The following is a 12500-nucleotide window of genomic DNA, read 5'->3' on the forward strand; positions in this document are numbered from 1 at the left end:
TCAGCTCATACATTTGAGCAATTGAGGGTTAAGAGCCTTGCTTAGGGGCAGGTTGGTGGAGGTAGGATTCGAATTTATGACCTTCTTATCAATAAACCAACAGTTTATCCACTGGGGTACCACATCCCCTAATTAACATATGATTTATATATGTTTTACCCTTGAGTCAGGGGGGCCACGTTTAATATTTAAACAAAAAGCCAAAACACAAGACAATCATGTTCAATTCAATGATTCAAATCATATGATTATATTTTCCATATGATCAACTTCTCTGTTTATTTTCTCTGAATATTTGTATTGGTATATTTTTTTTTATCACTCACCGCATAGTATTCATCAAATAACACTGGACATAGTGCCATCTAGTGGCTGTCTTGAGTAATAGTATATCAATAGTATATAAGGCACAAAAGCTCCTCAGCAACCAACACAACAATAATAAAAACAATGCTAGATTGCAAACAAAAAAAATAAAATCTCTAGTTACGTTTTGTGCAATAATTGAATATTATTTTTTATACAGCGTATAAATTTTAGATTATATGAGTTTACATCCTCTAATATAATGGTGTATTGGTATTAAAGTTACAATTTGTTTTTATAATCTAGTTGTCTTGTGTTTTAGGCAAAATATCAGACCAGGTAGAGAGACAACTAGAAATAAACTACCCTATAAACCTGTTCAATGGACGTTTCATTAGGAAACACTAGATGGCGGTGTTGAGTTGTTTTTCCACAAATCCTATTTCCACATGTACAGTAATTATTTTGTCTGTTTTAATAGATAACAATTGAGGTTTCGTTTCTTTGTAAACTCGATTTCGTCAGCTGATGTTTGTTTGTTTTATTTCTTCCACTATGTTGCTGTGCTTGATGAAATTAAATCAACACGTTGGTAGTTCGATTCAGTCAAACGATTCGATTTAAATGGTTGTTGTGAATCAAACACGAATCAAATGAATCAGAAGTCCTGCAGTTTGACACACTTGAACTGGGGTGGTAGATAAAACATGAATGAATTAAACTTTATTTTGCCTTATTCGGCTTTAATTAAAAGAATCAATTCAATCCATTCAATCCAGTCAGTCTAATACACTGTGGTTGATTAAGTTTGAAAGAGTCGATTCATTAAAGTAAGTCGTAACGGACCTGGCTGTTTCCACTGAGAGAAGAGGGCGTGGCTTCTGTGGCTGTCAGTCACGCGCGCGCTCTACAGCTCGCGCGCGGTGTACCGGCGACGTAACCGCGTAAGATGACCAACAAGGTGCAGTGACTGAACAACTCCGTGTTTTTTGTTGTTATTTTTTTGGTCGTTCCGCCATGTTTCCGGGTTTTGTTTCAATTTTGCGTGTTTTAATGAGTCGTCCGAGGGAAACATGGTTACATTATCGCCATGGCAACCGTCGGTAGAGCGTCACGTTAGTGACTGAACCGTTTCTGTTCCTCAAGCGGCGGTTTGTAACCGATCACCTTGTAACACCTTAATTCCGAGTAACCGATCACCGTGTAACACGTTATTATCGTGTAACACGTTATTACCGTGTAACACATTATTACCGTGTAACACGTTATTACCGAGTAACCGATCACCGTGTAACACGTTATTAACGAGGCTTAGTAGCGACTCGGACATGGAGGCGGTGATGGAGAGAGAGTGCAGCGCGTTAGGAGGTCTGTTCCAAACAGTCATCACCGACATGAAGGTAACGTTACTGACACTGTCCGGTGTCCTACAGCGCTTTGTACATCTGTAATGTAAATCCTGAGGGGTTGATGATCATTTGATGGGCAGATGATGAAGATGCTGCGGGTTGCCTGGCAGCTGCTGTGGCCTTACGAGTGTGTGTGTGTGTGTGTGTGTGTGTGTGTGTGTGTGTGTGTGTGTGTGTGTGCGCGCGCGCGCGTCTGTGTGTGTGTGTGTGTGTGTGTGTGTGTGTGTGTGCATGTGTGTGTGCGTCTGTGTGTGTTTGTATGTGTGTGTGTGTGTGTGTGTGTGTGTGTGTGTGCGCGCGTCTGTGTCTGTTTCTGTGTGTATGTTTGTTTGTGTGTGTTTGTGTGTATATGTGTGTGTGTATGTGTATGTGTGTGTGTGTGTGTGTGTGTGTGTGTGTGTGTGTGTGTGTGTATGTATGTATACAGTGTGTGTGTGTGCATGGTTAGAGCCCTGAAACACACAAACCCCATTCATGTCAGAGCCATGCAGTGTTAAATTTACCACACAGTCAGACTAACACATGCAGTGCTGAATGTCCCAGCACTGTGCTGCATGTGTTAATTTATACAGTGATAAATAAACACCTTTAATACAGCATGAAATAAACACTTACACTGTTAACATGGTGTTTTTCTTACAGCGAGGTCTTAACGTGAGATAATCCTGATTAATTAAACACTGTGTGTCCATGTTTACACTTTGGTATGTAGTTCAGCACTGAAAGTTAATTTGAGCTTGTAGGTGTTTATTCAACACTGTAGGTCTTTATACTACCCCATAGATTTTTATTCAACATTGTAGGTTTTTTATGTTACCATGTATGTGTTTCTCAAATACTGTAGATGTGTATACTATACAGAAGATATTTATAGTTCCCTGCTGGTTTTTCTACAACACTGTAAGTGTTTATACTACACTATAGGTATTTATTCATGTGGTGGTATGTAACGATTTATACCACCCTCTAAGTGTTTCTACAAAAGAGTAAGGTATTATACTGCACTACACTACCCCATGGGGTTGTTATTCAAAACACTAATGTTTAAAAGAACACACTAGGAATTCATAATACCCTGTAAGTGTTTCTACAGCTATATAGGTGTTTATACTACCAAATAGGTTTTTATTCGAAACTCTAATGGTTTATAGAACACTGAAGGTGTTTATATTACCCTATAAGTGTTTCTACAATACTGCAGGAGGTTATACTATGCTTTGGGTGTTTATATTACCCTGTACATGTTTCTACAATACTGCAGGAGGTTATACTATGCTATGGATGTTTATATTACCCTGTAAGTGTTTCTACAATACTGCAGGACGTTATACTATGCTTTGGGTGTTTATATTACCCTGTAAGTGTTTCTACAATACTGCAGGACGTTATACTATGCTTTGGGTGTTTATATTACCCTGTAAGTGTTTCTACAATACTGCAGGAGGTTATACTATGCTTTGGGTGTTTATACTACCCCTGGGGCTTTTATTTAAAACTCTAATGGCTTATAGAACACTGTAGGTATTTTTACCTCCCTGATAAGTCTTTACTGAACACTGTTATGGCTTATACAGCATATAAACTCTGCAACTGTTTATACTGTCATGTAGGTATTTATTATTATATTTATTTATTCAACACTGTCAGAATGCATTTAATGTTGTGCACATTCAATGCCGTAGGTGTTCACACCATACTTCAGGTATTTCATACAGATTCAGAAATGCAGATTTATGTAATGCTGCAAACACCCATTCAATACTGAAGATGCTACACTGTAGGTGTTTATTCAGTGCTATAGGTGCTTATACAATACTGTGGGTGTTTGTTAAACACAGCAGATATGTATTTTATATAACACATGCACATTCAAAATTGTAGATGTTTATTCTTCACTGTGGGAGTTTATCAACTCTGTGAGTGACCATTCGACATTGTAGGTCTTTATACAATTCTGGGATGTTTGTTTAACACTGTGGGTATGCATTTAACCCTTGTATGTTTTTCGGGTCTGTGGGACTCATATTCATAAACATCAATAGTTTTGAAAAACTTTGCTTCCTTGTAAATTTGTTAATTTTTTTCCCACTCATAACTTGATTAAATTTGATTTTCTTTTTTATTCTTATTCTTATTTTATTAAAGAACAACAAAAAACAAGTAGCACTTTAATTAAAAATTGTGATGTAATAAAGGTAAAGGGCAAATATTAACCATATATGCTGTTTAAATTGCTAGTAATTGGGATGAAGTAAACATCTGTAGAGTATTTTTACATAATATTTTTGATTGTGTTGAATTAAAAACCCAGAAATTCAGAGGGTCCAGCAGACCCATGGACACTGGCTGAGTAACAAAAATACGAACAACATACAAGGGTTAAAACCACAAGTGCTATGTGTTCATATTAACGTGGCCTTGTAGGTAACATATAGGTGTTTATTTCACAGTGCAGACATGTATTTAATACTGCAGATCCCCATTCAACACTGTAGGTGTTTATTCCTCACAATGGTTTTTATTCATTGTGGGTGTTTATTTGGAAATAGAGGTGTTAACAAGAACCGTTTATTGAACAGCTGTACATTCAATGCAGTTTAGGTTCATTCAAGCATGTTGCTGCTTATTTCACACAGTCAGTGTTTATTGAGCGCTGTAGGTCATACCCTAAGCCTTCAAGTGTTTATTCAACATTATAACCCTTCACTCTTTTACACTGCATCACCCACATCAGTGTTCATTACAGGATGAACATTTGGATGCTTCTCAAAGCTTACTTTTTATAGTTGACACTGACAGTTGACACAGTTTCTCTGAGTTGCTGAAGAAAGCAGGTGTCTGTGTGTGTGTGTGTGTGTGTGTGTGTGTGTGTGTGTGTGTGTGTGTGTGTGTGTGTGTGTGTGTGTGTGTTCTCAAGCCGCTGGTAAAGCCCCTGTTAAACTCCAGGCTTGCTGCGTCATCTCAGTTGCCATCGCACAAATTAACAATTAATAATCCTGAACCAGGGTTCAGTCAGTTCAGTAACAGACATCATCATGTGGCGTTCATCAGTGATGTCATCATCTACAAATACGAAAGCTAGTCAGGTTCACGGGGGATCCTGGGCTCGAGACCGGACGCTGGGTGAGACTCCAGACAATATACGAACACTTGCTCACACAGAGGGACTGTTTTGTTTCTGTTTCCTTCAGGAGATGTTTATTTGACCTTTATGGGAGGAGTCATCTGTTCCAACACCTGTTTTTATTGTATTCATTTCAAGACATATAAAAAAACATTACAGCACAACCTGTTATTCAATCATGAAAACTAATTTTTTTTCGGCTGCTTCCTGTTTGAGGTCGCCAAAGCAGATCACGTCACCCTCATATTAGATTTGGCACAGGTTTTACTCTGGATGCTCTTCCTGACTCAATTCTACCATTTTTTTATCGGACTTGGGACCGATACTGAGAGTTAACTCTTCAGTGGCTGGGTTACCTCCTTTCCTGTGAATCGAACCTAGGCTGTGGCAATGGGGGCACGGGATCCTGCTGCTGGATCACCAGGAGGCAATTCAATCTTGAAAACTAACACATTACATTATTATTATTATTATTGTGTGGCATGGTGATTTATTCCTTAACACAATATTATTATATGTAAACAATGGTGTATTAACAATACATCGATTATGATCAACGATGATGTATTTTTATCACCAGAAGGTGCCATGAGATTTGCACTCTTTAGTTTTCAACCATGATCGACATGAATCTAATGAATAGCCTTCTATAAAGCCTTAGAGTGTTTCAGAGAGGTTTAAATCATCTGCACTTTGTCTCATTGCTGCTTCAGGACTAATCCCGTTCACCCTGATCACCCCTGTCTGTGCTCAGCTCTGTGCTGGAGGTCACGCCACCCATGTCTGGTCATGCTGTAATCACTGTGTTTAACCTGAAGGAACAAGACGCATGTGTCGGATCAGTTACCGCAGTTTCCAACATGCAGAGTGTTTGTGATGCTTTTATTTTATTACCCCACCTTCCCCCTGTGGGACGAGCCTGCTTAGGTAGGTGGTGGCTTTGGGCAGTATTTTGCACACTCCAGTGCTTGGCTGTCTTGCCAACATGGAAGCAGCATCTTCAGCTCCACTGACAGCAGCATCGCACTTATTTGAAACGGACACCAAACACGAACCTTTAATGCCGTCAGATGTCCAGAGTGAACCCCTCGTAGTAACAGCTTCAGTGTTGTCAGTCGTGACATCTGTACTGTCATTGCAAATTTGACAGTAAAAGCTACTGGAATTTCAAATCCAAAAAGACAATGCAGCACCCAAAAAAAAAAAAGGTTATACTATATCCGTAGGTTATACTTAATACGTAGCATAAAATCTGTTACAAAAACTCCAAATGTAAACAAGAATCACTTCATTTCAGTTCATTGTTTATACCAATATGATTCAATTCACTTCAGTTTATGAAAGATACCAATATGATTCAATTCACGTCAATTTATTACATATACCGATATGAATCAATTCATTTAAGTTCATTACTGCTGCCGATATGATTCAGGTCACTTCAGTTCATTACTGATACAGATATGATTCAATTCACTTCTGTTCAGTTTATTACTGATACGGATATGATTCAATTCACTTCAGTTCATTACTGATACCAATATGATTCAATTCATTCAAGTTTATTACTAATACCGATATGATGAAATTTTTTTCAGTTCATTACTGATACCGATATGATTCGATTCACTCCAGTCCATTACTCATACCCATGTGATTTGATTCAGTTCAGTTCAGATCAGTTTAGTTTTTCCACCACAGGAAAGTCTTCACAACACAATACATAGTGCTTCAGGGTTTCCTGATAACCAGCTGGACTTTCTTTTGTCTTTTTATTTATTTATTTATCTTTTTTAGAAAATAGATTCTAGTTAATGAACAGCTCTATTTCTAACAGATATAATATAAGCGATACAAGGAACTAAATGATTCACCAAAATTCTACAACATTAAACCATAATAATAAACTATTGAACTTCGTTATCAGTTTAGATACAGTTCATGATTCAAACTGGATCTTGGCTCAGAAATGGACACGATTCGTATGTCTGTGTGTCCATTAAAGCTTTCTCTGGGTTCGTAAGACTGCTGACTCTAAATTGCTCCTAGGTGTGTGTGTGTGTGTGTATGCATGTGTGTGTGTTTCAGTTTACAGTATAATTTCTGCAGCATGATAGAGAGAGAGAGAGAGAGAGAGAGAGAGAGAGAGAGAGAGAGAGAGAGAGAGAGAGTGGGTGTTGAGACATGTCTTTTTTTAATGAATAACAAGCTTTGAAACACATAGCCCAGAGTAAGGGTGTGTGTGTGTGTGTGTGTGTGTGTGTGTGTGTGTGTGGTGCATGCACTGTATCATGACGACACCCTGATTTAAAGGATAAAAAAAGTGAAGCGTTTAATGCAGCTATTACAGCAAACTGAAGCTACATAAAAGATGGCTGTCTAACTGCTGCACACCTCCAAATCATTGACACGCAAAGGCAAGCAAACTCAGACGTTATCATTTATTAGCTTTAAACATATTTACAGGTTTTTTTATTCGTTAAAGGGGATTTTAGGTGATCGTGTGGCACGTGCGGAGACGGAGCGTTAATCCAATGTGCTCTGTGGTCTGCAGTTTGTGTGTGTGTGTGTGTGTGTGTGTGTGTGTGTGTGTGTGTGTGTGTGTGTTGACAGGGAAGACTGCAGCGTCATGGCTCCAGTTCTGCCGCCTCTCACGTTGCCAAGGCAACACATGTTGCCTCCGGTTATCAAACTCTAAGAGAGGCACACACACACACACACACACACACACACACACACACACACACAGTTAAATGTTCTTCATCTCTTCTTTGACATGCACCTGCTCTGTGAATGTCACTGTATAATCACATTAAAAAACTACAATCAAGTTTCTATCATGTCTCTGATGGAGCCTTGAGACAGGAAACGAGATTTATCATCATGAGAAGATCATGAGAAGAGCTTGTGATTTTTAGCCCAGGTCTCTGACATTTGACCAGCAACCATTCTTATGTGCTTTATCACATAAGAACTGTGTTGTTTCATATCATACACGAGTGCAAATTTGCTGTATCCCAGCCAACGTGCGGGTCTTTCTTTCCCAAAACGTCTGAACAGCCAATAAATAAAGGTGTCTGGCTTCAGTAGGACAGTAGGACACACACACTAACACACTAATTAATTTTTTTTTTATATTTAATTTTTAAATCTCATACACGGTCGATCTCAAAGCCCCACCCCAAAGATCTCTACTGAACTGGGGATGAGTAAACACACTGCCAGGGATGAGTGTCGATCAGTGATGAAGAGTAGGAGAGGAAGTATGAGGAAACCTCTTCCGTATCTCCATTTGGTTTTGAGGTGTTGAGTAACTTTAGCTCATAAATTTACTTTGGAATATTTTATACGTTACTTTATTATTTGTTCACAAACAACGTGCCTTTTATTTTAAGTGCAGCTTTGACTAAAAGAATTCTCTGGCAGATGGATGAGAATTATGAGACCTGTAGAAAAAAAGTACAAAATAATAACATTGACTTAAACCTGGCTGTTTGTTTGTGTAATTAGACTTCATTTAAATCTGTTTGGATATTTATTTATTTATTTATAGAGAGACTGTGTGAGAGAGAGAAAGAGACAGAGAAACAGAGGAGATAGAGAAAGACATTCAGAGAGACAGCCAGAGATAGACAGAGAGACAGGCCAAAAGACAGAGAGACAGAGACAGAGACTGTGAGAGAGACATTCAGAAAGACAGGCAGAAAGACAGAGACTGAGAGAGAGAGAGAGACAGACAGACAGACTGAAAGAAACAGAAAGACAGACAGATAGAGAGAGACATACAAAGAGACAGACAGATAGACAATCAGAAAGACAGACAGAGAAAAAGTGAGAAGAGATTGACAGAGAGACATTCAGAAAGACAAACAGAGAGACAGACAGAAGGACAAAGAGAGAGAGTGACAGACCGAGAGAGAGAGAGAGAGAGAGAGAGAGAGAGAGAGAGAGAGAGAGAGAGAGAGGGAGGTAAAGTGAAGGTAAACAGCCAAAGCAGAATGAGATAATGAGAGAGATTAGAGGGGGTAAAGGGTGAGAGGATAATGAGAGAGAGAAACGGTTATTATGAGTGAACTGTATGTGTGGGGTATTTTAAAGCCTCTAAAGAGATGAGTGCATGAAGAAAAGATTTTTTTTCTTTCTCTCCTGTTGCAGGGCAGCTACCCGGTGTGGGAGGATTTCATCAGCAAGGCTGGAAAGTTGCAGGCGCAGCTCAGGTGAGGCTTCCATTTTCATTTCCTTATAACACACTCAATTATTTTCTTCTAAAATCTAACCCCACATTCAGAGTAGAAACCCTGTCCATCTTCCTTATCAGTACACTGTGTGTGTAAACGCCATGTGTAAGTGTGTATATGTACACACACAGACACACACACACACACAAGCGTAAATGCGGTTCTGTCACGCCGCTCTGTGTGAATTGTCAGCACATGGATGAGGCAGCTGCACTCTCATAGGGCTCACATATCACACTCGACATCTCATCTTTCACGACTCGTGTCAGCCGGGAATGTGTTAACCGGCACACTGAACATTACTGAACACAGGAATCGTAGGGAGCGGGTGTGTGTGTTCGAACAGGCGTCCCACCCAAATGTTCATCACCACCAAAAGCAACGCTGTCGAAACACGTCGAGGATTCTTTGATTCTTTCCGTCACACACAGACCACACAGCAGCCACAGGTACACCACAATATGCTTTCTCTTTATTTACACACAACACACCAGGTTAAACATTTTTAGCAGTTACACTCTGTTCCCTCGCCTCATACAATGAGCGTGTTAATCCATGTACGGGTTTAAAGACACACCCATGTTGCCATCTACGCCAGTCAAGCCACAAGCATGCCCTTCTTTCCATATATGGACATAAAAAAATGCCCACTAAAGACACGCCCACAATACAATATAGAAACTCAAAGACACGCCTTCTGTGGTCTGTGCCTTCTGATCTTTGAAGAACTCAGTAGATAAAGAATTCAACATTTTTGGGTATGATGTGATAGGAAAGTAATTAATAACGGTTTGGTGTGAAAAGGCGGAGTTACTGTAACATGGTTATATAGTCAGGCTTGTAGTTACACTTAACATGAAAAGGTGGAGTTACTGTAATATGGTTATATAGTCAGGCTTGTAGTTACGCTTAACATGAAAAGGTGGAGTTACTGTAATATGGTTATATAGTCAGGCTTGTAGTTACACTTAACATGAAAAGGTGGAGTTACTGTAATATGGTTATATAGTCAGGCTTGTAGTTACGCTTAACATGAAAAGGTGGAGTTACTGTAACATGGTTATATAGTCAGGCTTGTAGTTACACTTAACATGAAAAGGTGGAGTTACTGTAATATGGTTATATAGTCAGGCTTGTAGTTACACTTAACATGAAAAGGTGGTTACTGTAATATGGTTATATAGTTACGCTTAATGTCACATTATAGCAAAAATAATGGAAACACACCTTCTCTGACCTGGAGTTTTTTGCTGTTTAATCAGCCTGTAGCGTAACCAAGAATATGGAAAGTGCCGGAAAGATCTGAAGATCTGTCCCGTGTTACAGCTAAACTTCCAGCTCCAGTTCTGACTGATCCGAAGCTCCTTCCAGAATTAAACAGGGAATACAATTTCTCTGTAGCAAGCTTCACTACGTCAGGAAAGATATTTTTGTTTTTATTTTTTACTTTTTATAAAATAACATTATGTGGAGTCCCTGTAAATATTCTGTTTTTATATCTTTACATTTCTATATAAGTGTGACTTGCTGCTGAAATTTGCCAGCGCTGAGGTTTAAGTTTGTTTACATTACACACTGGTAAGATGATGTAACTGTTTGTGGAGGGAAAATTGTATTCAGGAGTGTGTGGTGTGTGTTCTCAGGGCTACGGTTGTGGCAGTCTCCGCGTTCCTCGATGCCTTTCAGAAGGTCGCAGACTTGGCCACGGGCAGCAGAGGTAATAAGTCACACACACACACACACACACACACACACACACACACACACACACACACACACACACACACACACACACACACACACACACACACACACACACACACACACACACACACACACACACACACACACACACACACACCAGGACTGATACTAACATGTGTTACAACTGGCTCTTCTTGACTCACTTCACTGACAGTTCATGGACTCAGATGAACAGCTGGACTCAAACTTACACAGTTTCCATTTACACTAAATGAAGTCGATGAGTTGAGACATGTTCAGAGTCTGAAATGTGCTCTTTTACAGTAGTTTTTCACTCCAGCTACACACAAACTGCCAGCTGCAATGCCTCAGTCATCACACACTCAGACTCTACATCAACCATTATCTAGCAGAATGAATCAGTGTTTAACAAAATAAATATGCTACATTATCATTTGAATCACCTTTTTTCTTTGCCAACCCCTAAACCTGAAGTCATTTTGAGTCACATTTGTTGTTGTTGTTTTTTTTAGATTTATTTTTCGAGAGTTTGTTAAAAATTTCATTTGTTTTTATTTTGTTTTATTATATTTTTTTACATGGTTTGTTTATTTGATTTATAATTTTATGTGATTATTCTTTAAACACATGATTCATTTATTTGATTCATTTATCTGATTCCTTTTTTTTACATTTACAGCATTTAGCAGACACTCTTATCCAAGGTGACTTACCTTTTCTTTTCCAGTTTATACACATGAGCAATTGAGGGTTAAGGGCCTTGCTCAAGGGCACTTCAGTGGCAACTTGGTGGAACTGGGATTTGAACTAATGATCTTCCGATCAGTAGTCAAATACCTTAACCACTGAGCTACCACATCCCCATTTTTATGAGATTATTCAACCACATTTTTATGTAATTAATCACATGATTCATTTATTTAATTCATTTATTTTATTGCTTATTTACATGTTTTTTAAAGAATATTTCTAGGGGTTTTTTTTTCAGATATTTTTATTTTTTTTAAATTTGCATAATTTTTTTTACGTAATTCATTTTATTAATTTATTTAAAAATTATTTATTTTGCACGTTTAGTTTATTTTTACATTTATATATTCACATGAAATGTTTACAAGTTGACCTGTGAAAGTTAATTTATCTGATAGATTTATTTTTTATCTGATAGATTTATTTTTGCTTGTGATTTTTATGCATGTGATTCATTCACTTGAGTGATTCATATAACGCTGCAGTTTATTTTAATTTTCTTTATTTCTTGAAATGATTAATTTTCACACTTTCACGTGAGATTATTTTACACATAATTTGTTCATTTTCACAACTTTGTGTGGTTTTGCTTCCACACGTCTCATTAGCTTCCTTTTTTGTTAGCCACATTGGCATCGTAGCTCTAATTCATGATACGAAATAATAAGTTGTGGTCTTAGTAAAAGTCTCTCAGGTCCAGAATGCCTGTTTGGGTTTAGATGCACTTCCTGTCAGTTATTTTATAAAACACTAAATTTCTCCAGGTGGAGCTTCTTTCATTAACGTGTGCAGGAATCATTCAAATGTCAAACACAGCTGTCTGTTAGAGCCCTAATCTTGTGAGGAAACAAAAACTAATCTTTCTTCATGCACCTTCAATACATCAAACATATCAAGCCCCAGTTGAATGACTACCTTGTGGGTTAAAGGGAACTTTTCATTTTTAGC

General features: G+C 38.2%; 1 protein-coding gene across 10 annotated transcripts in view; it reads left to right on the forward strand.

Annotated features, from left to right (window-relative positions):
* Nucleotides 1-1150: 1150 nt before the first annotated feature.
* The window catches only part of LOC113653698 (MTSS I-BAR domain containing 1), a 30801-nt gene continuing 19451 nt past the window's right edge, over nt 1151-12500 (forward strand). For 3 of the 10 annotated variants that reach the window (XM_047819920.1, XM_047819923.1, XM_027163450.2), the window contains exons 1-3: nt 1152-1706; nt 8995-9056; nt 10721-10794. In XM_047819920.1, coding sequence (XP_047675876.1) covers nt 1635-1706; nt 8995-9056; nt 10721-10794 — 208 coding nt within the window. In that variant the 5' untranslated portion in view covers nt 1152-1634. Of the gene's footprint in view, nt 1707-8994; nt 9057-10339; nt 10497-10720; nt 10795-11481; nt 11507-12500 lie in introns of all 10 variants that reach the window. The other 7 variants (XM_047819922.1, XM_027163454.2, XM_027163452.2 and 4 more) reach the window with 6 other exon arrangements.

This window comes from Tachysurus fulvidraco, chromosome 10 (genome assembly GCF_022655615.1).
Source record: "Tachysurus fulvidraco isolate hzauxx_2018 chromosome 10, HZAU_PFXX_2.0, whole genome shotgun sequence".
NCBI classification, from domain to species: domain Eukaryota; kingdom Metazoa; phylum Chordata; class Actinopteri; order Siluriformes; family Bagridae; genus Tachysurus; species Tachysurus fulvidraco.